At 37.4% G+C, this 25,926-nt stretch overlaps 4 protein-coding genes across 4 annotated transcripts; 3 read left to right on the top strand and 1 right to left on the bottom strand.

Moving 5' to 3' along the window:
- The first annotated feature begins 884 nt into the window (after positions 1–884).
- tbxas1 (thromboxane A synthase 1 (platelet)) lies at positions 885–9,321 on the top strand. The gene is made up of 14 exons (XM_087797529.1): positions 885–925; positions 1,940–2,073; positions 2,360–2,453; positions 2,631–2,683; positions 2,842–2,938; positions 3,295–3,411; positions 4,156–4,244; positions 4,325–4,473; positions 4,580–4,710; positions 4,775–5,071; positions 6,433–6,521; positions 6,618–6,755; positions 7,984–8,146; positions 8,656–9,321. Exons 2-14 carry the CDS (start codon positions 1,985–1,987, stop codon positions 8,767–8,769), a joined length of 1,620 nt encoding a protein of 539 aa, XP_087653655.1. The 5' UTR covers positions 885–925; positions 1,940–1,984; the 3' UTR covers positions 8,770–9,321.
- On the bottom strand, positions 9,099–17,151 carry parp12a (poly (ADP-ribose) polymerase family, member 12a). Its single transcript, XM_087797527.1, has 11 exons — positions 16,787–17,151; positions 16,352–16,487; positions 15,068–15,305; positions 14,779–14,937; positions 14,526–14,706; positions 13,136–13,307; positions 11,372–11,604; positions 11,217–11,298; positions 10,921–11,051; positions 10,698–10,849; positions 9,099–9,880 (listed from the first exon to the last, which is right to left on the bottom strand). Exons 1-11 carry the CDS (start codon positions 17,095–17,097, stop codon positions 9,630–9,632), a joined length of 2,046 nt encoding a protein of 681 aa, XP_087653653.1. The 5' UTR covers positions 17,098–17,151; the 3' UTR covers positions 9,099–9,629.
- A 287-nt stretch (positions 17,152–17,438) lies between these two features.
- LOC148073951 (cilia- and flagella-associated protein 263-like) lies at positions 17,439–21,055 on the top strand. Its single transcript, XM_087797578.1, has 9 exons — positions 17,439–17,507; positions 18,661–18,787; positions 18,952–19,089; positions 19,153–19,299; positions 19,385–19,477; positions 19,543–19,641; positions 19,912–20,019; positions 20,647–20,802; positions 20,873–21,055. The coding sequence occupies exons 2-9, from the start codon at positions 18,695–18,697 to the stop codon at positions 20,948–20,950; spliced, it is 912 nt and encodes a 303-aa protein (XP_087653704.1). The 5' UTR covers positions 17,439–17,507; positions 18,661–18,694; the 3' UTR covers positions 20,951–21,055.
- A 600-nt stretch (positions 21,056–21,655) lies between these two features.
- On the top strand, positions 21,656–25,740 carry LOC148073950 (cilia- and flagella-associated protein 263-like). The gene is made up of 9 exons (XM_087797786.1): positions 21,656–21,712; positions 22,127–22,247; positions 22,310–22,471; positions 22,532–22,678; positions 22,758–22,868; positions 23,168–23,266; positions 23,860–23,967; positions 25,371–25,526; positions 25,591–25,740. Exons 1-9 carry the CDS (start codon positions 21,684–21,686, stop codon positions 25,738–25,740), a joined length of 1,083 nt encoding a protein of 360 aa, XP_087653912.1. The 5' UTR covers positions 21,656–21,683.
- Positions 25,741–25,926: the final 186 nt, after the last annotated feature.

Below are 25,926 nucleotides of genomic sequence, written 5' to 3'. Positions count from 1 at the left end.
AAAATAGTAATCCACTGTTAAACTGATAGTTCACCCAAAATTATTTTGTATTGAAGCCTCGGCATGAGGAATTGTTCAGAAAAAAACGGAAAAAAAAGCTTTTTAAAGTTTATTTTTCGGAAAAATGTCTCACGTTGATGCTACAATACAAGAGGGACGTTAAAGACAAGGAGTATGGAGGTATTTGTATGTTTTTGAGTGTAATGTTTAGACAAACACACATTTCTGCTTAAGGAACTATAAAAAAGAATCCCAACCCTTAGTCGACGTGAGGGTGAGTAAAAAAATATGAAATTTAAATTTGGGAAAAGCTGTGATTTAAAAAAAAAAGTCCTCGCAATTTCCATCACCGAGTGTGACGTGGAAAAGCTATAAAAAGGTTTGTTAAACATTGATCCCCGATGACACTACAATTATCTTACCATGACAAAGGTCAAAATGGACATTGTGTGTTATGTTTATGAATTTAACCATCTTCAGATTATCTATTTAGTTTCATGTATAGCTCGCACTATACGATACCACCATCTGCAGGATATATGTAGTAATACACACGGAAATATACACATTTTCATCAAAAGTTGCCTATATTAATAAATTAAATTAACTTTAATAACATATATAAATAGATAAGTATTAACCCATTAAATAATAATAACTTTAAGTCGTTTTGTGGCCCCTCAGACAAATCGGGAAGCAACTTTAGTGACTCTTGACACTACAATAAATAGATATAAATAGAAGTAAATCGCTTTATCAAAAAGCAACACTTTTTTTTTTTTCATTTGACGCTTTAAACTCGTCGTTTTATTATATTCAAACACTATATATCCTGACTATAGGGGGCGGTGTATCGCACTCTCGCGGCACTATACTGCTGAGACGAAGAAGAAAGGACGTCAACAAACTGTAGGTGATGCTCAACGTAAGTCAACTATTCATTTGTGCGAAATAAAACGTTCGTATGTTAACATTCGTTTGTCAATGTTAACTCATCCTCGCTAAATAATATTTGTCAAACCATGTTTCAGGGAGAATGGTTTTTTTTTACGAGACTTGTGACTCAAAATAAAACAATAGGTTAGATAATAATGCGTAACTCGGGGTTAGGTAACATATATATATATTTTTTTAACAATGACTGAGTTACTCACTAGTATATTTGTATGTAGGGATAAACATAGTTACATATCTATGTGTATATTCTGAATTTGAAGATTAAACCTCTTTTGACTTTCAAACAAAAGCTTTCAAAAATGATTGACGCACTTATGGTAGGAACTGAGTTAATGTGCAACTAAGTTTACACGATCAATAAATGAAATATTGCAGGGAAAAGGGCATGAAACCTCATGTGACCTCTAAAAGTGTACGAGGCTTTGTGCAAAATATATTTTTGAGATGTTCCCTGCTTATAAGTTAAGCCGATTGTTTAATTAAAGCACATTTATACAAATATAAAAGTGTCTGCCTTACAAAGGTTGTTATCCTGCATTGGTCATTCTTTTCAGAGAACATGGTTGAGGATGAAATGGATGAAAAGTTGGGGTAAAGTAGAGGCTACAGACTCAAAGGCAACGTTGAGGGAATTCAAGCCATTTATTCACCTTTATGCATTTGTCTCCCAATTTGGTAGGTTCAAGCCTGATCAAACTTTATTGATCCTTATATAAGGAAAGTAAGTTGTCAAAGGTCATTAGAGCACATGTGGAAAACTGGGGGTTTCAGAATTTGTTGGCTGATTTCTTTGTTAAATGTCAAGCATTGAACTTTTAGTTCCCATAAATCATATGCACTCTTGGAGTCCTTTTAGCAGCTATTGTTTATCTTAACTGATATATGTTTGACAAAATACAAATTCCTCTCTGAAGCAAGAAGAGCTGTAATGTAACACTATGCCATATGAGAATATTACTAACTATTTTTCTTACATTTTCAGGAAAATTGATCCGTAGAAAAACAACCGAGAAGTTGTTTTTCCACCATGGACCTCTTCGAAGTGTTCTCTTTGGAAGCTGGGAGTTACACCATCACACTCACTTTGTTTGTCGTCTTTTTGGGACTTCTTTACTGGTAATTCATTGTCTCTGCAGTTAAATCATAAAAGCTATTAGAAAGCAAAAGTACATGGTAATGCTTGATTATATATTTATTTTGTATTATACTTGTAAATATTCATCATACAGTAGAACAAACCTTTTTATTCATGGCTTTGAAAAGTGGAGATTATGGTTCTATGGCAAATTCCAAATCTTGACTTGCCAAACAACCACACAGTTAGCATTCACTAAAATAGTGACATGTTTTATCTATAGATTAAATGAGAAAATGTTTATATTTGTTCTCTTTCTTCATCCAGGTATTCCATCCACCCGTTTTCAACCCTAGCAAGATGTGGTATCAAACATCCAAAGCCTGTTCCCTTCTATGGCAACTTGTTCTTGTTTCGGGAGGTCAGAATTCTTTTCATTTCAACCTGAGAACATCTTTTTAAAGAAACTTAATCTATTGTCTGATTAGGATGAGCAAACAATCAAACGATTACTCACATCCCTAGATTAGACTTCTCTTGAGGATTATACTAAAGAATATAATGTTAGATAAATTAATTTCTCTTAATCTGATTTCAGGGTTTTTATAAACCAATCAGCGATCTCATAAAGACTCATGGGAGAGTGTGTGGGTGAGTACATGAACTCTTGCAAAGAACAATTTTAGTCATTTTCAGGGTGGAAAAGAAAATAATTAGTGTCATGAAAGTTAAGCTTTACTCACGTGTTCACAGTTGATCTGTCTGCACCTCTGGCATGTGTGGGTGAGTCACAGTTCTTTGCCTCTCAGATACTACTTGGCGAGGAGACCAGTGGTGGTGGTTGCAGATCCCGACATGCTCAAGCAAGTGATGGTGAAGGAGTTCAGCAGCTTTCCTAACAGAATGGTGAGAACAATAGATTTAGAGGAAGATTAAGCTGAATCCATGACATTATGATGGTAACGTCAGTGAATCTAAGATCTAGATGAGCTTGAGTATCTGTCATCTGTACCATCCAAAATTGCCAAAACCGTAACATTTTCATTGTTACATTCAGATTAAATTCAACACTCAGTGCTACATCTTGTTTTGTTTCTTGTTTCAACATTGATTTTTGTTAAGTATGCAGAGTAAAATTTGAATATGATAGTTCAATTTTATCTCAAGTTAAACCTGCAGTCAGCAGAAATAAAGTAATTTGTTTGTGTCATTTATTTTCAATACTAAACCTTTTACACAACTATCTGTTCTCCGTGTTGTAGACCCTTCGATTTCCTAACAAACCCATGAGCGACTGTCTGCTCATGCTAAGAAACGAACAGTGGAAGAGAGTGAGAAGTATCCTGACGCCGTCCTTCAGCTCTGCCAAGATGAAAGAGGTACTTGTTAACTCCATCGTTTATTCATTACCTCTTGCCTGGTTTGGTAACGCGAGTCGCAGGCTGGTGGAAACATAGGCGGAGAGACAGAATGAAGAACAAAGAAGATGTAAAATGATTGGAAAAGAAAAGTAACCAGAACAAAAAGTGTATTTGTTTCACAACATACTGAAAATAAATGAAATAAAGGTTGTATGAAGATATTTTAAATTTTATATAAACATGTTTTGGATATATTAGTAAAACAACTAAAATCAAATACATTAAGAAACTGACCTAATAATCCTCTGAGATGCAGTTGAAACGTTCTGTACTTGACACATCCTTCATTTGATTTTGTTACTTTCCAGTTGATTAAATTCAAATAAACACAACTAAAAACTAAAAACGTATACCTTTTTGAATTGACTGTTGAAAACTGTTAGCTTCGCCAGTTCACAGCACACCTGTCACTAATTGTAAATTAAATGTACAAAGCGCCACCTACTGGTCTTCCACGTCAAATTCACCACTCAAAACACTCCCAAAATAATGATATTCTAAATTGAAATCTTAATAACACGCTTAAAACCAAAAGTTTAAAAAAAATGAGTACTTTAAAATAACACTGGAAGCTTCAGAAATGCTTCTAAAACCATTTTGAAAATGTACTGATGTATTCTGGGTAACCTGATCTGATTAGGAAAATAACAAATTGTGAACATACTGAATGCAACAAGATAATATATGTTATCTATATCATAGATGGTTCCTCTCATCGACACGGCCACCAACGCTCTCATGAGAAACTTGGACGTCTATGCCGAGTCCGGAGAATCCTTCGACATCCACAAGTAAATCCACGTACTGCTTTGCATCCTTGACAAACTGGAATATTTGAAGCAAGTCTCTCAATCTAATCTCGTGCTCTCAGGTGTTTCGGCTGCTTTACCATGGATGTGATCGCCAGTGTTGCATTTGCCACTCAAGTGGACTCTCAGAACAACCCGGACGACCCGTTTGTTCGCCACGCTCAGATGTTCTTCAACATATCCTTCTTCAGGCCGATCATGCTGCTCTTCAGTAAGTCTGACAGATAAAAAAAAGCAATACTTTTTAAGCTAATCAAGGGAAAGATAGATGTCAAGGATTTGTTTTTTGCTAAAATACCCTTTTCATTTGTCAACAGTGGCTTTTCCACAGCTCATGGCTTCCATCTTCAAACTCATCCCCAACAAGAGACGAGACATTATGAACAACTTCTTCATTCACAGCATTCAGAGGATCATCAAGCTGAGAGAAGAGCAGCCTGCGGAACAGGTGAATTATTGAAAATCCACTCACGGAGTTTTGTATTTTAAATACCTTTTAAAAATGGCCGTAGAGGCGACGAGACTTCCTTCAGCTGATGCTGGAAGCTCAGACCAGCAAGGAGTGTGTGGAGAAGATGGACCAGCTGAACTCCTCACAGCAGGCGGCGGACAGTCCTCTGGGATCCACGCGGGGGCCACTGAAGAAGATGATCACAGAAGACGAGATCGTGGGTCAGGCGTTCGTCTTCCTTATTGCCGGCTACGAAACCAGCAGCAACACTCTGGGCTTCACCTGCTACCTGCTGGCCGTCCACCCCGAGTGTCAGCGCAAAGTCCAGGAGGAGCTGGAAGACTTCTTCAGGAGACATGTGAGTAGAGACATGGTGGCCGTTTATAAGTCCTACGCTCAGGTGCAACAAAGTAAATGATAATATTATCATCCTCAGTTCTTGATACACACAATTTATATAATCTGGCGATACGATACATATCACGATGCAGGGACAACGATACCATATATTGCGATACTGTAGAAACAAGTATATATTTGTAGTATTTTCCGAGAACTTGACTCTGGTGTTGCAGAATTTACAGACCACATGACTTTAGACCTTTTTGGGCGTAACTCATTTCATTTTTAAACCAAAATAAAACAGCAAGATAATCTATCTGCTGAAGTCGACTGTATCCTCTAATCCTCAGTCATCGCTGGGATCTTTTGGGATTTCATTGTTCCTTAAACTGCAGAGGATTTAATGACTGCTGCCATCTAGTGGCCAAAAGGTTAATTGAAACACAAAACTGAATGCTTTAAATGTTTGCGTGATATAAAAAAAACTGAAATATTTTATACACATGTCATTTAAATATTTACCATAAAAGAACTATAATAAAAAATATTATTTTATTATTTTTTACTTTATTATCTTCAACTCTCATCAACTAATTTTAACAACTAATTGAAACCATGAAACCTGGCACCAATTGCAAACTTAGAGTGCCATCTAGTGGCAAAATGAAGCCACTGTCTCGTGATACAGTTGCTGGACTAGCGCTATATTCCAGGATTCAAATAACAAGCAATATAAAAAAAAACATGTATATTAATCAAATAAACCATGTTAAAAATAAAAGATAAATAACATATTTAGATATAACCAGCCATATTTGCAGTTTTTTCTATTTTGGCCTTTAATTCTATCAAATGCAGAATGTAAAATCTTTTCTGTCCATTACTGAAGGTCACTGAGTTTGATCGCAATGTTTTTTTGTTTTCAACAAAATGCTAAACACTAGCATCTTTATAAGTCATGATATATGTCAAGTTATTTAGGTTTTCTTCAGTTCCTGCCTTAACTTATTGTCAAACATGTCAATCTCCGCTTCATTTTTATTAATTAAATTAAATCAGTATCGCATATGACCACAAGGGGGGTGTATAGTAACTATTATTATTATTATTATTATGAAAAAGTTATTTTCTGTCTTCGACATTTTTTATTGTTGATTCATAATTTTAAAACAAAACTTTTTAAAATCAAATGATTTAATTCTGTAATTTCTTAAATACACGTTTTCAACAAAATAAGTAGTGTTTTTCATTCTAACCTGTACTTTATTTGAATACAATTTTATAAATAATAAATACCTTATAGAGTCCATGTCTGTGGTACTTCACTAACTTTGACTTTATACTCGTGTGCATCATCTGTGTTCCTTGTGCTTGTAGGAGTCTGTAGATTACACGAACGTCCAGGAGCTGAAATACTTGGAGATGGTGGTGTGTGAGGCTCTGCGTCTCTACCCACCTGCCTTCAGGTGAGTGGGAACATAAGTCAGGGGTCAAGAGGGGCCAAAAGTGTAAGTCACGGGCTGATGATTGTCTGAGACATTTCTGCCTCTTTTGTTTCTCAGGTTCGCACGTGATATTGACGAAGACTTTGTGGTTAACGGCCAGTTGTTGCCTAAAGGGGCTTCACTGGAGATCCCAGCAGGGTTCCTCCACCTTGACCCCGAACACTGGCCGGAACCCGAGAAGTTCATCCCTGAGAGGTGATGGATGGAGCAGCTTGAAACTTTACAGCACACTAGAAACTTTACAGCACACTAGAAACTTTACTGTGCATTAGAACATTTACAGCACACTAGAAACTTTACGGCACACTAGAAACTTTACTGCACACTAGATACTTTAATGCAGACTAGAAATTTGACTGCACACAAACAAACTTCTACTTTTCACTACAAACTGTTACCGCCCACTACAAACTTTAGCCACGCATTACAAACTTTGGCTGCACACTACAAACTCACGCAGTGCAAACTTCTACTGTGCACTACAAACTTCTACTGTGCACTACAAACTTCTACTGTGCACTACAAACTTCTACTGTGCACTACAAACATTTACCGCACACTACAAACTTTACCTGCGCACTACAAACTTCTACTGTGCACTACAAACTTCTACTGTGCACTACAAACTTCTACTGTGCACTACAAACTTCTACTGTGCACTACAATCTTCTACCGTGCACTACAAACTTATACTGTGCACTACAAACATTTCCCGCACACTACAAACTTTTCCTGCGCACTTCAAACTTTTCCTACGCACTACAAACTTTTACTGTGCACTACAAACTTTTCCTGCGCACTACAAACTTCTACTGGGCACTACAAACTTTGACTGTGCACTTCAAACTCTGACTGTGCACTACAAACTTCTACTGTGCACTACAAACTTCTACTGTGCACTACACACTTCTACTGTGCACTACACACTTCTACTGTGCACTACACACTTCTAGTGTGCACTACAAACTTCTACTGTGCACTACAAACGTTTACTGTGCACTACAAACTTTTACTGTGCACTACAAACTTTTACTGTGCACTACAAACTTTTCCTGCGCACCACAAACTTTTACTGTGCACTACAAACTTGTACTGTGCACTACACACTTCTACTGTGCACTACATACTTCTACTGTGCACTACACACTTATACTGTGCACTACACACTTCTACTGTGCACTACAAACTTTTACTGTGTACTACAAACTCTGACTGTGCACTACAAACTTCTACTGTGCACTACAAACTTCTACTGTGCACTACACACTTCTACTGTGCACTACAAACTTTTACTGTGCACTACAAACCTTTACCGCGCACTATAAAGTTGCCTCTTGGTTTAATCTGAGATTTAGAGAAAAGTAGTTAAAAACTATTGCGAGGAAAATCGTGACTTATCTTTCAAAATTGTTTAACTCTTCAGATTCACACCAGAAGCAAAAGAGAATCGTCATCCTTTCGTCTACCTTCCGTTCGGCGCCGGCCCACGGAACTGCGTGGGCATGAGATTAGCTCAGCTGGAGATCAAGATGGCTCTGGTTCGTCTTTTCAGACGCTTCAACGTCGTAGCTTGCGCTGAAACTCAGGTGAGTGCAAATAGTCACAAAAAGAAGAGCGGTGTAAATGCTCACAAGATTTATATTTGATGCCATACATGCGAAATTTTATGAAATACCTTGAGCAGATAATGAATGACCTGGATAGAAATTGGCTGAAAACCCTCAAGACATTTTCTTAACAAAAACATTTGTTTAAAAGAAAAAAACAGTTGCAGATAAAATGACCAGACTTTCTTTCTTATTTAGTATTAGATTTGAATACATAAAAAAGTAGTTTTGCCCCTTGAGCTACAACATTTATATACAATGGTATTGTTTATACTTTACATAAAAATGTTATAAAACTGAAACAATAAATCAACAGAAAGTTTTCTTATTCACTGGACAACAGAAAAGTCCGCTAAGCTAACGTTAGAATTTTCTTTTCCTATCAAGATGAGTTGATGTTATGTTAATGCTACATATGGCCACAAATGGACCCCCGGGCCATACCTTTAAAGGCCTTTCTATGCTCACAAGTTATGTGTTACCTTCAGGTTCCTCTTGAGCTGAAGTCCATGACTACTCTGGGACCTAAAGATGGTGTTTTTGTGAAGCTCCAGAGAAGAAATGCTGCCGAAGGTCAAGTTGAAACCCCTGAGGATCCATGAACATCTTCAGAACATCGGACAGAACCGACTGAAAATACCTCTTTTTTTCCCCCTGATTATTCATGTCAATAAGCTGCTAAACCAACTTGATGATCACGGAGGAGATGCTGCGTTTGAGGATGAGCTCAACACATCACGACGAGGAGAATCACTAACCGATGGATCATTGTTTTTAAGTATCGATCAAACACTGCTGTCGCACACGTAACGATCTCAACCACAGAACTAAGAAGCTGAATAATAATCGCCTTCCATGAACCTTTCAATAGGTACTGACCACTTCCGCTGGGTCCTAATGCCACCCAAAAATTGTGTCTTGGACCAGTCAATACGTTTTTGAATTATTTTATTTTTCAGACATGATTTGCACAGAAATGTATCATCAATGAACTTCAAGGTACTTTGATGGGTGAACGAATACTGTGAACCAAGTGTGTACTTTTATTTTTAAATCAAATGAAGTGTGTGTTTGATTTGTAATTACTGGGGAAAAAAAGGGAAGTTGTTGATTTTGTAGGCTACATGCAAGTAATAAAATGATTATAAAGCTTTTGCTGCTTCGTTGAGTCACAATTTAAACATTTCACTCTAGACTACTAAACGCTATAGAAGCGTCAACGTTATTCTACTCCCCCTACTGTTAGATTTATATAACTGCAACAGCCCCGCACACAACCACATGTTAAAAAAACGTTTTTCGTTTTAAATGAATGCAACTGCCGTCTCTAAACCTTTTTCAGATAACATTTGAAAATAAATCCATAATAATGTGCTATTAAAGTAGTTATTTCAAATGTATTTCCATGTTATTACACTCCCGTCGACGGAGGTTATGGATCATGAACTGACTCTCACACTTCCTAAGAGTAGTCGATGATGTACTCCGGGTAGATCTGCTGCTTCTCAAAGATGACGTAAATGCTGGGACTGGCCACGTTGTCCACACAACTGTCGTAAAGAGTGTTGCCGTTGCGCGGGGGGGGGCGAAGGTAGCTGCTGCTTCCTCGGGTGTAGTCTCCCACGAGGACCAGAGCTGCAAACATGACCTTCTTCGTTCCATTGGCTTGAGCGTATCTATTGGAGTAGGAGGCGTCCCGAGCAAAGTAACTTCCTACAACCATCAAGGACACAGTCGACACATGAGAAACACATGCTGGTCGTGTTCCAGGAAACCAACAGAAAATCTACTGATGTAGTTTATTTAAACTTGGCCGTCACTTCCATTAACACTGCTTATAAGATTTTATCTTAAATGTTGTTGTGTGTGTTACATAACCAATATATTTTCTATATATATCACGACAACTTTGTATTTTTTAAATATATTCATGAATATATATTTTTACATCTGTGTTTGTTTTGAATATATTTTGAATACACAATTAACAGCAGTGTATGTTTTAAACAGATTTTTTTTAAAAGATACATTTGTTAATCTTGTGATTTTCTTTAACTTAACATATCTTAAAAAAATATATTTTAACAATTGTGTATGTATTGAAAATATATATATTTAATTTTTTTTTATTTAATATACATGTGTGTATGTTTTAAACAGATTTTTAAAAAGATACATTTTAAAATGTGTGTTTATTTTTGATAATTATTTTAACATCTGAGTATGTGTTTAACTTTTCTTAAATATACATTTGTGGTGGGGGGGGGTTTATACATATTTTAAAATATATATTTGAACATCTCTGTATGTTTTTAACATTTTTTTAATTAAACATTTGTGTATGTTTTAGCAAATGTTAAAATATATATTTCTGTGTTTGTTTTCAACACATTTCTGAAGATATATTTGAACATTTGTGGATGTTTTTAACTTATTTTAAACAAATCTGTAACTATTAAAAAAAACGAAATATTGTAATACTGTGTTGTTTAGAGAACATTTAAAAGAATCCTTCAGTTCAGTCAAGTACCTTTTCCATATGCAGTGCCATGAACGCCGCACATCCTCCAGTCGAAGTTCTGCTCACAGATGGCTTCAACCAGAGACTCGTTCGTCCCGTGAAACAGGTGCTGCTCGGTCACAGGTTTCCCTCCGTTCCTCAGCGCCATCTGCTCTCGCTGCCTGAAATATGAAGCGTACAAAAATGACGGAGGAGTCTTCTCCCATCTTCTTCTCTGGACCAGAGTTTGTACCAGTGAAAGATCTCCCACAGCGACAAGTTCTGGATCCTGTGGATGCTGTTGATGGTATTTTTTCTCATGGTTTTGCGAAACAACCCCTGAATCATCATGAATTCCCTGCAGGTTCTGTCAAGTTGCACCTTCTGGATCGGCGGGAACGACAATTGTTAGAAGAGGATCAACCCAGCGTTTATGGATCATGTACTTGTGACTCATTTTGTATAGTGTTGTATATTGGTTTGAAAACTACACATTCACCGAGGAAAACTGATCTTGTTGGTGAATGTAGGTCCAACAAAAGGAAGTACCTTGTATCCAATATCCGGCTGAGAGGTCCTGACCCAGTGTGACGGGAAGTTTTTAACAGGGCTGGAGCCGGATGACGATCCACTGCCGGGACGAACACAGAGCGAGAGATGATGCATCATCAAAAAGTCAATAATGGCTAAGACGGTTTTTCTACCTTCTCAGCTTGTTCGCCACATCCTGAGCAGACACAAAGCGAGGTCTCCTGCGGACCTCACGTTTGGTTTTCAGAGTCAAGTTCTCCTGATACATCGGTGGCGATCCCGGCGACGGTTTGAAGTGGAGGAGGTAAGAGTATTTTGTGGTATCGAAAGAGATGGAATCTTTGTCAGCCAGATAGAGACTCTCCAGAGTCGCAGAAGTCACCGTGGACGGGGTCTGTTGAGAACTCTGAACAGAAAATAACTTTTTTTTTATTTGAAAAGATTTTTAAAGCCAATTCTGAAGGTATTATGGTACAATAGAAGAAGAAAATAAAGATCTTGAGAAGTTCATAAAGATCTTAAGAAGTAAATAAAGATCTTGAAAAGTTAATAAAAATCTTGAGTAGTTAATAAAGATCTTGAGAAGCTAATAATGATCTTGAGAAGTTAATAAAGATCTTGAGAAGCTAATAAAGATCTTGAGAAGTTACTAAAGATCTTGAGAAGTTGATAAGGATCCTGAAAAGTTAATAGAGATCCTAAGTAGTTAATAAAAATCTTGAGAAGTTAATAAACATCTTGAGAAGTTAATAAAGATATTAAGTAGTTAATAAAGATCTTGAGAAGCTAATAAAGATCTTGAGAAGTTAATAAAGATATTAAGTAGTTAATAAAGATCTTGAGAAGTTAATAAGGATCTTGAGAAGTTAATAAAGAAATTAAGTAGTTAATAAAGATCTTGAGAAGTTAATACAATCTTTAGAATTTAATAAAGATCTTGAGAAGTTAATAAAAATATGAAGTAGTTAATAAAGATCTTGAGAAGTTAATAAAGATATTAAGTAGTTAATAAAGATCTTGAGAAGCTAATACAGATTATGAGAAGTTGATAAAGATCTTGAGAAGTTAATACAATCTTTAGAAGTTAATAAAGATCTTGAGAAGTTAATAAAGATATTAAGTAGTTAATAAAGATCTTGAGAAGCTAATACAGATTATGAGAAGTTGATAAAGATCTTGAGAAGTTAATACAATCTTTAGAAGTTGATAAAGATCTTGAGAAGTTAATACAATCTTTAGGAGTTAATAAAGATCTTGAGACGTTAATAAAGATATTAAGTAGTTAATAAAGATCTTGAGAAGTTAATAAAGATATTAAGTAGTTAATAAAGATCTTGAGAAGTTAATAAAGATATTAAGTAGTTAATAAAAATCTTGAGAAGTTAATACAGATATTAAGTAGTTAATAAAGATCTTGAGAAGTTAATACAGATATTAAGTAGTTAATAAAGATCTTGAGAAGTTAATACAGATATTAAGTAGTTAATAAAGATCTTGAGAAGCTAATTAAGATCTTGATCTTGATGCCCTTTCACAGTTTTAAGTTTTTTTTACATCAAGTAATTACTTGATTTAAATAGCCCACAATAAATAATCTAGTTTTCTGACCGTGACAGCTTCACACAGTTTGCGTTATTTAATGCACTGGAAATCTGTGAGGTGTTTGTTAATGGGCCGCCCGAAAATAATTTATATTAATTATGTTCTATTGATTGTTACTGTCTCGACTGTTTTTTGTTTTGAAAAAAGATGATATTTTCTCTGAAGTAACATTAGCTTGCGACTCTTGATGCCCGTTAAAGTCATTTTTTTTAAATGAGTAAAAATGAATGAGTGAAAAACAAACTCTGTAATTATATAATGCCAACAGTAAACCAGTCCAAGGAGCAATAAAGGGTTGTGGATCCCTGCTTAAAGGCACATCCTTTTTTACCAACCTGTCCAAACTCATGCCAGATCCCGCCATTTTCTGCCCAGTACCAAACCCACTCTGTGGTCAGAATGAAGTGAGGCGGCCTCGAGGCGGACGATGCCGTGGACAGACGACGCACAGTCGAGCCTCCGGACGTCATTTGGATGAAGTCGACCGACTGCCCACCATGACTTGATCTACAAGTAAAGAAAAGTAAAGACGTTTTTATAACTATTGGCTCCTGAATGTCAATACTTCCTCTTTTCTTTAGATCGTTTTTTGGATAAAGGTTCCATTTAGAATTAGAGCTGAAGTGTCTCGCGTTTTTGTTCACAACTACAAGTAAGAAATTGATTTTGTAGCGTCAGTCATGAGTAGCGATGGATTTTTATCTAATTTCGGAGCCAAACTTTTTGAAACGGTGCCTTTAGAAACAAAGGCAACGTGTGTCATTAGTAATGGTTCACCCAAAGAATTCAAACTCATTTTCTACTCACCTGCATGTCGACTAAGGGTTGGGATTATTTTTAGACGAAGACAACTGAGCTCCATTAAAACATTAAACTGAGCTACATTAAAATAAACAAACATTTTTGTCAATAACTACAAAAATGAACAGATTACTCTGAAAATAATACCAACCCTTAGTCGACATGAGGGTGAGTAGAAAGTTAGTGACATTTTAATTTTGGGCAAACTATCGCTTAAACAAATGTGACTTTTCCAAAATTGTGAATAACTAAATAACTTTTAGCATGTTTTAAAAGTTGCCTACCTTGTCTGGATTTAGTTTTCACAAGTAATGGCCTAAACCAGTGGGTGTCAAATTGGGGGCCAACTAGGGGGCAACTAGGGGGGGTGGCGGGGGGGCTATGAAAATTAGAGGAAAGGTAAGAATGGAATCTAATACAAGAAACTTTAAAAGTAAATATTTTTTAAACATTTGCCCAAACCAGGAAGCGAACTTCTAGCTCAAATAATAAATATTAAAAAGTTATAGAAAGTAAGGAAATACAGTCTAAAAGTCCATGTTTCCTGGTATATTTTTAACAATCTGGTTTTGCAAAAAGGGCTAATGGTGGTTGGGGGGTCTTGGCATGGTGAAGTTTGCAAGCCACAGGCCTAAGCTACTGTTTGTTTGTCCGTCATATTCATCGCAAAGTCTGAGAGAGTATTATTTTATACCTGAGATTGCAAAAGGTTTTGCCTGGCGAGTGTTGAATGATTAAAAAACTCTTGAAATTGATGTACGAAATCTGTGTTGGTTTTCCATCTGGACAATTCCGTACGTCAAAACTGGTGTGATTATGCTCCAGTACGGGTACCGATCCCTAGGCATGAGGACCCAGTCTAGCTTTGTGTGCTGATCTTAAACTAGTCCAGAAGTTTAAAAAAAATGTGCCCATCATGCTTACAAGGAGAACATTCTCATGAGTAGAGAGATGGGGATGGAATCGCCACCACTGTTATCTTTCTGGGGGTCACAGAAGGCTTTCTCCACCTCCTCCATATCCTCCATATCCTTCCAGGTCACACCATCCGTGTCCAAGACCTGCCACCTGTAAGGTAGGTGCCAATGCACTCGGATACATTTCCCTAAAATCAGGAAATAGTAGAGAAAAATAGTCAATTTGGGAGTGGCGGCCGACTCAGGACTTCTTATGACACCTTTGGGGAGGCTGCAGGCTTTGCGTACAAAGAAGAGACAGATTTCATCCTTCTCGATGTTAATGGGTGACTTAGCAGCGGCGGGGGGAGGTCCTTTTTTGTTGTGGTTTGTGGACGCAGGCCGGAGCTGCTGTGGGACTCTGACTTCAGGCCCAACTGCTGCGGGAACACACATCAAACTAGAATTTAGCTCGGCCAAAAACCAAACAGTGTAGAAAGGGATATCACTAGGTTAGCAGTCTTGACCGACTTCTTGTGTCGGGTCAAAAGAAAGTTGTTTTTTGGGTACCTGGAGAGGCAGCCGCCGGTTTCTCTTGATGACTGATGATGCATTTATTCTTGTAGACGGCGAGCAGTTTCTCCTGGCTGAACCCCTTAAGAGCCTTCGAAGCCCTCACATCCACGCAGTGATTTAGTTTGCAGGACTGGCCATATCTACACTCGCCTCGGATGTGATGCTGGCACACGTGCAGTTTGGTGCATTTGTCGTTGTATCTGCAGGTGCCCTTGTTGTAGTGGGAACATATCTAAAACCACAGCAACATTCAATTACGTTAGATCAAAAAAAACATCTCCGCCTCTCCCTTCTGGGAAAAGGTCAAGACCAGAACCACCACACTAAAGTTTCTGAAGTAGTTTTGTTCTGTAGGCAAATAAGTTTTACTGTAATCATTGGACTATAACGCGCACCGGACTATAAGGCGCATTTTGATAGCCTTGGATTTGAAATCCACTCTGTAATACTACGTAAAAAAAACAACTGTTTCTTGTACTTTAACCTTCTCTAGATGTTAAAGAAAGCATATCTAAGTTTGAAAAGATTGTTCCTGGCACCACCTAATGCCCGGAAAGTGCAACTGCAAAGTCAAATCTCAGTTCAGCCATTGCCAAATACTGCATGTACATCTGGTTACAGAAACAAAATAATAATACAATTAAAAACATGTTCATAACAAACAATACAGACCAAAATAAAAACAACTAAATAATACGAATTAAAGTGCCAACACAGAACATTTCTGAAATAAAAACAGGCTCAACTTCACAACAAAAATCTTGTCCCGTTTTTCCTTTGTTTTGACTCTACATTTCACTAACATGATTCAGATTCTAATTCAGATTATTTATGTTCTGTGTTGTCGCTTCAACGTGCCTCTTTACATCGTTTATATTTTGGTTTGTGATGTTTGATATGATATATTTCTATAAGTTAAAAGTATTGAAACTCGAAGAATGTTGTATCTACTGTAGATACAGTTAATTTAATAAATGAATACATTTTTAAAAAGTTTTAATAAATTATACTAGTCTTATTTGTATTGTTTTATTGTTTTTCCCCACTATCTCAGACCTGTAACCTTTAATTATAGTTTATTTTTAATATAAATATTTAACGGGTCAACTTTTATTTGTATTTTTGTGGTATCAAAAATGGTACCCTTAGTATCGTATCGAGTTGAAAATCTGAGTATCGTGACATCCCTATACATCATCTGGGTCCAGTAATACATTTCACTTTATTTTTATCGAGGAAAACTGCAAAAATAAAACTCCAAATCCATAACCTAATCACCTCAGGGAGCAGAAAAGGGTCGTTTTGCAGCAACAAGTTGAAGAGCTGCTTCTCCTGCAGGTCTAGAAGGTCATGTTTTACCAGAAGTCCATCGTTGTGAGGCCCATGAAGTAAGTGAGGATTTGTGCATCTATCTCTGAAATGACAAAAATGACAATAAAATCCCATCAGTATGTGTGAATGGCTGTCAAAGCGCTTTGTGACCCTGGTCCAGAAAGGCGCTATATAAATAGAGATTATTATTATTATTATTATTATATCATTCATAAATGTTTAGACAAGATGAAAAAGAGTAAACATGTTTTCTATGTTTGTAGTTTGATTTTCTTTAATTTAACAGTAGTTTTGTTAAGGTAAACTGAACTAAAGTGAAGTCAAATAAAATGAATAATGATACATTTTGCTTTAGTTGGATCTAAAAACCGTCTTTCTTACCCAAAAGTACAGTTTCCGCAGACCAGGTACCTGCACAGGTGAAGACCGTCACACAGGCGACACTCGCCGGGCTTTTTCTGACACAACCTTAGGGATGTTTTTGCGATGATCCGACTGTCAGGGTCGATGCTGCGGGTCGAACCCGGACTGGGGTGGATGGTGAACTTTTCCGCGTCGAAAAAGGCGTTCAGCAACAATTCTTCCGGGAACGTAAAATTCCTTTGTAACATGGTGTTCAGAGTGTTGAAGTCCAGACCCCCGTACTCGTCACACAGAGACTTGGTTATGTATTTAGAGATGGTCGCAGACATTTTTAAATCCCTGCTTGTTGTTCCCTAGTTATCTGGAAACGTCGACCTTTTCTTATGGAGGAAACGAAAACGAAAGTAAATGTCTGCTGACAAAACGTCACCACGTACTCTTATTTATTTTCGTGAAAAAAAATTAAATTGACCATTTGAAGACTAAATATACATGTTATTGTACATTATTACAAAAATACAAAATTTAAAAAATAAAATTTAATAAAATTTAACAACCTTCGTAAGCTAACGCTAGTTTACGTGAGTCCGTGAAAGCACCATCGCCATAGCAACGGCCCTGTGTACCTTAGCAGCGAAATAGTTTAGGGAGGAAACAAAAGGAAGAAAATGGAAGAAACTGGAAGAAAAGTCACACGCGAAGAGAGGAAAGAACTTAAGGATCGTATCCAGGAGGCAAAGTAATGTGATATATAATCTTATAAACCAAAATTACCCTAAATAATGACGAACACTATAGTATAGGTCAGGGGTGGGCAATTATAATTCTTCAAGGGCCACATTCAATTATGTGAATGTTGCTAGGGGCCGTCAAGCAAAAAGAAAGACGAGAAAATCCCCAAAAAAAAGGACATTCGTCATTAGGCCATGATTTTTATTTAGCTAATTAAGCTGCAATTTTATTCTTTTTTATATGAGGTTGTTTTTCATAACATTTCTTCAACTAACTTATAAAAAATGTTTTGAGGGATTAATACATACTCGAAAAATTACACACAAAAAGTAAACAAGTGTTGAAATGTAAATTAATAATAAATACAAAATACATTTGTTAATGCAGTAGAACCATTCATACATGATCATACTTTGACATCAGGGGGGACGCATAAATACAGTCAAAGGGCCGCATGTGACCCCGGGCTGTACTTTGACCAGGTATAGGTATTTGTGCAAAATACAAAAATTATTTATTAGAAACAAATATTATCAAAAAGGTTCTTATGACAATATTAACTATGATATTGATTATTCAAAACGGTAAAACATAACTAATCAACCTCCTTTATGCTAAGTCAATAGTTTTAGGTGTGACATTTCTGTTAAATGTAACATTTGAAATGTCATAACTTACAAACCAGTGTGCGAATCGATCAATTTAATACATAGTTGGCAGACTCACAGATGAGGGTATGACTTTTATCATAATCGATATTCCAAAACATTTTTTTTACTCACCTTAGATGTTATTGTGGGGGAACTAGAAAAATGTTGTCAGGGATTTGTGGTGCATGTACTCGATCAACCCAAAATTTCGATATACTTAAATAAGGACATGTCCTGTACGTCATCAGTATTGTTGCATGTGGTGAAGAAACCAAAATAACAAAGACATATAATAGCATGAGGAATGAACGAGTCCCTGAGACTATTAGTGTTGCATCTTGGAAGGAGCATTCTTGTTCCATCTGTTTCTCTGCTCACTGATGACAATGTTCAGAGGATGACTGAAATGTTTATTTATTTATTTATTGGTTGTTTCTCTTGATGCTGTTGTTTACCTTATGAACTCCTGTTTTATTCTGATGTGTAACTTGTTGGTTTGATTTCCTAAAGGAACTCAATTGCAGCGCTTGAAGTAGAGAACGATATGATCGAGAGTTATATCAGCCTCTTCTGTCCACAAATCCAAGAGGAGTTATCGTTGAAAGAAGACATGGAGACGTCTCAGCTGGAGGATAAAGTAAGTAGGAGTGAGTGACCAAAAGTTTACGACCAACCAAGTGTTGTCCGGCGAGATAGGGTGGGAGGCACCATGGAAAATCCTAGGGAAGATATAGGTTTTAGGTGTATAAAATGTCTTGTTCCTGAGTAACACTGTTTTTAATCGTCAACTTTGGTTGTCAGAGCCCGGACTTATCTGACGACGTGCCACGTCTGACTGTCAATCAAAAACTCTACGCGTCTCAGAAGGTGGTCGAGGCAAGAAGCCAAAATCTGAAGGAACTGAAGCAGCAAAGCGAGGCACTTCAAAGGAACGCCAAGGTTATTAATTTCGTACTTAAATAATTAAAGTAAGTTCTCTCTATTGAGTTGTTTTTTGAGCAGGTCTCTTCAAAAGAAGCTGAAATGCGTCGTGCGAGGATAAAAAAAGAGAGAAGTGACTTTGAGCGGAGAATTCATCCCAGAACAATGAATGAGTTGCCATCAATGGAAACGAAAAAGGCGATGCAATGCATTATGGGCAAGGCAAAGGTAGTTTGTCGACACACATATATTTCTCTATCAAATAATGGAGTATATCCATCCATCTCATTTGATGCTTCTGTGGACTCCTCAGGCCAGTCTCTTGGTGAAGTACGTGGGCTACAACCAGGTGCTCAAGGACAAGAAGAGGAAGCTGTTGGCACAACTACAACGACCAGACAAGGAGGTTTTTCTTCGATAATCCGAATGTTATCAAAGTGAAACGGTTGATGTCAGCAGAATTTTTTTCAGGACCATTTTCAAGATCCGAGGGAAGAGAGCGACGATCAAAACTCAGACGAACTCCAACTCAAATATTCCAGCATACAACATAACCTAAACTCACACAAGGTGACTCAAGAGACCCACTGGAGATCCAGGTTCTTTGTAGGACATTTCAGGGGCTTCCTCTGAATGTATTTGAAACATTTAACCAAATATTGACCATTGCAAACTAGCAATAACTCATGAACACCACGCTTTGGTTATAAGAAGCAACATGTTTTGATTGACTGGTGAATTTAAGATTAATTTAGTGTCATGAAGTAGGCTGGGCATGACTTCAGGTGAGTGCTACATGACTGTTTAAGTAAATACTTCTACCTCTCACTTTTGTTTCAGGACAAACTACGGAGTGCATCGCAGCAGTCAACAGAGCTGAGCGATAAAATAGCTAAAAAAGAGAAACTGCTTAAAAAGGTTGAGGAAGACTTGAAATTATCTGAGGAGGTTTGTTGTTTTTTTTAAAATTTTATTAAATATCTTGAGCTTTAGTTAGCATCTTAACTTTATACTATTCTGTTGCTGGTGTTTCACAAGGTTCGATGCTAGTCCCCATTGGATTTCCCTACTTATACCATTCTGTCCCTGGTGTTCCACAAGATTCAGTGCTAGTCCCTGTTTGATTTGCCTGGTTTATTCTATTTTGTCGCTGGTGTTCCACAAGGTTCAGAGCTTGTACCTGTTTGATTTCCCTGGTTTGTTCTATTCTGTCGCTGGTGTTCCACAAGGTTCAGAGCTAGTACCTGTTTGATTTCCCTGGTTTATTCTATTGTGTCGCTGGGGTTCGACAAGGTTCAGAGCTAGGCTCTGTTTGATTTCCCTTGTTTATGCTATTCTGTCACTGGTGTTCCACAAGGTTCAGAGCTAGTACCTGTTTGATTTCCCTTGTTTATGCTATTCTGTCGCTGGTGTTCCACAAGGTTCAGTGCTAGTCCATGTTTGATTTCACTTGTTTATACTATTCTTTGACCTGTTGTTCCACAAGGCTTGAGACATTTGAGACATAATGCATACACTTATGTAAGTGAATCAATGTGTTCCTTATATCTCAAATTATTATTCAACTTTTTATAGAAGCTACTAAAGGAGGAAGTGCTTGTCCAGCAGCTGAGCAGCCGAATGGACGACTCACTTGATCTGGATGTTTCACATTACACTCAGGTGAAGCAGAAGAAAAAGATTCTCCTGAACAGCATTCGTGCTTTGGAGCGGAAGGTCAGGGTGGCAGAGGTAAGTGTTGCTCTGTTCTAGATTATGTTGTGTAGCAGAATTCGTCAGATTTAGTTTTCTGTCTCAGCAGAGCCGGATGGAATCCATGGTCAAAGGGATGAAATATACAGAGACAGCAGATCTGGACTTGATGGATGATAAGATGTGAACCTGGAATATGTCCTGTCGACCCACAGCTGTCATGACTCTACCTGACACCATATTTACTTATAGTTAAATTTAAATGACTTTTGCAAAATAGGTCACGAAACAATCGTCGCTCTTACGATACTTTCCAGATGATCTGTGATGAGTCATTTAAAGCGACATATTTAATGAAAATAAAGGTAAACATTTATCATACAGAACAGTTTACTGTGTTCATTGGGTTAGAAAGAGTCGTAGAACGGCTCACTGATACTTCCTCTCAAACCCACATTAGGTAAATATTATGTAAAAGATCACAGGTTAAAAAAAGAACCCGTCCTTTCTCTGGGTCAAAGATAACTTCCTCTATCCAGGTCAAAGATCAAAAGATTAAAAGGTTACCCCACCTTTCATTGGCAGGTAATAAATCACAGGACGAAGCTGATATTTTGTCACGTCGGTGTCTAGTAACCCTCTCTGATGGATCTACTACAAGATTAAAGACACAAATCTCTCTGTCTGTCACCAAAGCCAAGACCAACCGGTGGTTGAGATCACTAAGTATTTGAAGGGCTTTAAAGAAAAACATCAGAGAGTCAAAGACAGAAAAAAGACGAGAATAAAGGTGAAAGATAAAACAAAGCTGAGCATATAGAATAAAAAATAAAGATGAATTGAGAACTTTCAGTTAGTGTTGGTGAGCAAAGGACAAGCTGTAGCTCTGGTGGCTCTTATGAAAAGATTGTTTTGTGACCATGAATGAGATGATGTTGGAGTCAGCAAGGTGGGCTTTGATCCTGGTGGACAGAAAGGTTCATCGCTGTCATCATTAGTTTTCACCAGATAGGTTAGGTTAGGTAGATAGTAAAATAGAACAAAATTACATATGTAGGGGTCGCAAACTTAATCATACATTCATTTTTTTAATTTTAAAGTTTCTGTATAACTGTTGACATTTATAATCACTGTTCCTTATCATAGCTTATTACTGTCATATACTGTCATATCTTAATAGCTCACCATATGTACATAAATGTTCATCTACAGGCCACATGAAATGACTTGGTGGGTCAGATCCCAGGCCATGAGTTAGACACATGTAACATATTTAATTTCACTAGAATGTTTTTAGTTCAACTCCAAAATACATCAAAACAAATGAACTAAATAAGCATGAGGTGTTCATTTTTCCCTCTAGACCCCCAGAATCGACCCTCCTGATAGAAAATGACATGTTTAAGCATTTTATTAACCTCAACCTGACGCTGCCGGAGACACACAGTCTGGATATAGAAGTCGCCTCCCTGATGGAGTTTGAAGTGAGTTATTCCATTTTTAACGTTCAAACAAAAAAAAACCAAACTCTGTGGCAACCCGTCAGAATCCCAGCTGGAGACGGAGGTCCCGGTCCATCCTGTCGGACAGTTTCCAACCACTCACTACGCAGCAAAAACTGCACATGTCCCAGAAAGTAGTGACCGCAACAAAACGAGACCTGGAGACACTGAGGCTGAAATATGAAGCAGTTCAGAACAAATTCAAGGTATTAAGACACGTCAGTGATTAGGAAGCATATTTGTGCTGACCCGGCGTGTCTTCACAGGTCTCCTCAAAGGAGGCAGAAGTCCGCCTTGCAAGAATTAGGAAGGAAAAGATTGAGTTTGAGCGTAAAATAAACCCTGTCAGAATAAATGGAATATTAATGCTGGAACCGTCGACGGCAGTTCAATCTCTCGTCGGCAAGTCAATGGTAACATCTATTCTTGTTGTTGTCAATCAATAAACTTGTATATGTCAGTTTTGTTGAGACAATATTTTAAACCCCGCAGCCCTCTCTGTTGTTGGAGTATAACGGGATCAACCAAATGTTGAAGTGCAAGATGACCAAGCTGCTGCAGAAGCAACAAAAGATGAAGGAGCTGGAGGAAGCCGTGTTTAAGGTAAACGGAAGGAGAAAAATCTTCTGTTCGGCAATGTGCAGCTAGAATGACAAACAATTACAAAGATATAACCTTTGAATATGTAATATACAGTTTAAGGTTCGGATAATTACCAGAAATAAATGTCTGCCTAAAGTTTTTAAACAAATATTATTTATTCATAACTCAGCGATTCTGGGCTAATTTATGTCTGGCATCTTTCTATGTAAACCTTGGCTATTGTTGTCACTTTGCTTGGCCTCTGTTTGTTAAAGGTACGTTTAGTAATGTGATCGCAACATGTTGTTCTCTGATTTCAGGAAGTCTTCCAGGATGTATTTGAAGAAAAAATAGAAAAAGACACGGATGAACTTCAACTAAAGTACTCGGAAGTGCAACATAATCTCGACGCCCTCAAGGTAAGTGTAGCGTCATTCAAGACGATAGCATGTTGTGGTGATTAAAGGTTCAAAGAACTCGCAAGAACTTCTACTACAGACTTTTCGTGGGTCAAAGGTTCCTGTTTCAATTGAAATAAGTATAATGTGTTTCTTCCCACAACCCAACACACTTTCCCGATTTTCTATGTCAACCATAACTGTGAAGGCCAATCATGTAGAACAAACTGTTTCTCCTTGTCCATGCCTGGAAAAGGAAGTCAAGGATAGATAGATTGATAGATTGGATGGATTGGATGGATGGATGGATGGATGGATGGATGGATGGATGGATGGATGGATGGATGGATGGATGGATGGATGGATGGATGGATGGATGGATGGATGGATGGATGGATGGATGATGGATGGATGGATGGATGGATGGATGGATGGATGGATGGATGGATGGATGGATGGATGGATGGATGGATGGATGGATGGATGGATGGATGGATGGATGGATGGATGGATGGATGGATGGATGGATGGATGGATGGATGGATGGATGGATGATATTCTCCTAATATGCTAGATTCAGTTCTTAAACCAATTTGTTATTTTTGTGCGAGCAGGAAAAGATGAAGACTATTTCACAACAGTCTGTATTACTGAGCGAGAAGTTCGACAAACAGAAGCAGCTGCTGGAAAAGACGGAGGAAGAGTTGAAATTTGTCGAGGAGGTTAGTTATTTATTAATGAAGGTCCATAACTAATTGGTTAGACCGAGTAGTTCAACCGTTAAGGCTGTTCTTTAGTGCTTATTTGGACAGGTTTTTAATGGAGGGAAAGTTTTTCGAGGAGATTCCCTGAACCTTTTCTAACCAATAGACCAAGACCACATGTTAACATGGAGAATCACGCTGTTAAAGGTCTTGTGTTGAGGTCTTCCACCACCCAGGTGCGAAAATAACAGGTAGAGACACAGTGACGTGTGGTGAGGTTCATGGTTGGTGAGGCACTGACTCCATTAGTGCCAGTTTCAAGTATATAAACCCAAAAGAGAAGCTTATTCAATTAACTACTGGTTATTTTATATCTAAACAGCATTCTTCACACACACATGAAGTTTAAAAAATATATAATTTCATGAATAATTTCTCAACAAGTCTATATTGAATCGTTGTGATATGTTGTGGGATATTAGTCTACATCCTCTAGATCTATGGCAGTCATGGATTGTGGATAATATTGATTTAGAGCTTCATAAACCTGTCATATTTGACATATGAGTCATAGCTGAAATATTATGTTTTAATTATCAGTTTATTTAAAGTTATGTATTCAAAATCTTTAAGCTGCCATATTTTATGATCTGAGACCTTTCAATTGGCTGACAATCTAAATTAGTTTTAAACAATCAATGGATATGGAAAAAGACGAAATGAACTAATTAATAATTTAAAAAGGATTATCAAACATGGATTTAAACAGTATAGAGTATGACTGTGATAGTAAAGGATTACAAGGATAACGCAACTGATTCAATGCTCTTAATTTGAAAGCCGGGCGTTTATTTCCTCCTATTAACTGTTGTTTGTGGAATTTACCGTAAAGTTTAGCGAGAACTCTCCAGATTTAAGTTTGGCTCGAGAGTGAAGAATCCTGAGCGACGGCGTTAGACAAGTGATGCTGTAATGTTAGATAGACCCGCCTCTTGTGGCGTCTGATTGGTTAATATTGTGTCAGGCCTTCTGCGATTAGAGATGCGCATTGAGAGGTGAGGCACTGCCTCACCTGAGTACCCTGACAGCACGTCCTTGCTAGAGAAATACTTTTTCGACCTTAATGGTTTTTTGCCCATTGAGAAAGAAAAGGTTTCAGGGGAGAGGGAGGTCTGGGCCTTTATGCTTAATATGCTGTTGGCCCTTTACTCAAATAATCAGAAAAAATTATACCGTATAAAAATGTTTTCTTCTTCCCAACTTTTCTCCGATATACTCGTATCCCAATGAAAACCTGAGCACCGTTGACTCTGACTCTTCATACTTTTGTCTTTGAGTCAAAAAACATCACGAGAAAAAGTTGACTTATTCAGACACAAGTTAACAATTCTATTGATCTGTTGCCTCTGGTCTTCAAACAGAAGCGAGTCAAAGCAGAGGCCCTCAACAAACTGCTGCGCAGTCAAGTCTCAGAAACTTTGGCATTTGATGTCAAAGCATACATTCAGGTCAAGGACAAGAAGAAACAGTTGCAGAAGAGCGTCCAGACCTGGGAGAGGAAGGTCAAGATAGCCGAGGTAGAAGCATCGTCCCACTTTTGATCAATGACAACCATGACTTTTCCTTTTTTTCTTCCACCAGATGGTCAAGAAAAGTCAGGCCAAGAACAAGCAAAAAATAAACAAGTTGACTCGAGCTAGCAGTGCAAGGGTTCCACACAGAGATTTGAAGTGTGCAGTGAAGCTCCCGCGCACTCTGCCCGGAAGATATAGTCTGTACTCCGGACTTTAAGAAGACCTGCTTAAACTCTGAAAGTTGTAGCTTGATTTAAACAAAAATAAATGATGTACAGGACAAAATGAACTTATGTATAAAAAAACATATGTATAATAAAGAATGTGTAAAGATTCATTCCTACTTCCTCTCGCCAAAAAAAATATTAATTGCAAACCTGTTAAACATTTTTGAGCAACGTTG

The sequence above is a fragment of the Callionymus lyra genome, chromosome 8 (genome assembly GCF_982586985.1).
Source record: "Callionymus lyra chromosome 8, fCalLyr1.hap1.1, whole genome shotgun sequence".
Classification (NCBI taxonomy): Eukaryota; Metazoa; Chordata; class Actinopteri; order Syngnathiformes; family Callionymidae; genus Callionymus; species Callionymus lyra.
The sequence above is the reverse complement of the archived record's forward strand: the minus strand, read 5'-3'. Positions and strand labels throughout refer to the sequence as shown.

Bases quoted from the DNA above. Each gene is read 5' to 3' on its own strand.
- tbxas1 (XM_087797529.1), top strand. From the start codon at position 1,985: ATGGACCTCTTCGAAGTGTTCTCTTTGGAAGCTGGGAGTTACACCATC. The intron at 2,939-3,294 runs GTGAGAACAATA...TCCGTGTTGTAG, and splicing joins GCAGCTTTCCTAACAGAATG to ACCCTTCGATTTCCTAACAA. The intron at 5,072-6,432 runs GTGAGTAGAGAC...TTGTGCTTGTAG, and splicing joins AAGACTTCTTCAGGAGACAT to GAGTCTGTAGATTACACGAA.
- parp12a (XM_087797527.1), bottom strand. From the start codon at position 17,097: ATGTCTGCGACCATCTCTAAATACATAACCAAGTCTCTGTGTGACGAG. The intron at 11,605-13,135 runs GTTGGTAAAAAA...TTTTCTGTTCAG, and splicing joins TCTGGCATGAGTTTGGACAG to AGTTCTCAACAGACCCCGTC. The intron at 9,881-10,697 runs GTACTTGACTGA...TGATGGTTGTAG, and splicing joins TGGCACTGCATATGGAAAAG to GAAGTTACTTTGCTCGGGAC.
- LOC148073951 (XM_087797578.1), top strand. From the start codon at position 18,695: ATGATCGAGAGTTATATCAGCCTCTTCTGTCCACAAATCCAAGAGGAG. The intron at 19,090-19,152 runs GTTATTAATTTC...TTTTTTGAGCAG, and splicing joins CACTTCAAAGGAACGCCAAG to GTCTCTTCAAAAGAAGCTGA. The intron at 20,803-20,872 runs GTAAGTGTTGCT...CTGTCTCAGCAG, and splicing joins GGAAGGTCAGGGTGGCAGAG to AGCCGGATGGAATCCATGGT.
- LOC148073950 (XM_087797786.1), top strand. From the start codon at position 21,684: ATGAATGAGATGATGTTGGAGTCAGCAAG. The intron at 21,713-22,126 runs GTGGGCTTTGAT...TTTTCCCTCTAG, and splicing joins ATGATGTTGGAGTCAGCAAG to ACCCCCAGAATCGACCCTCC. The intron at 25,527-25,590 runs GTAGAAGCATCG...TTCTTCCACCAG, and splicing joins GGAAGGTCAAGATAGCCGAG to ATGGTCAAGAAAAGTCAGGC.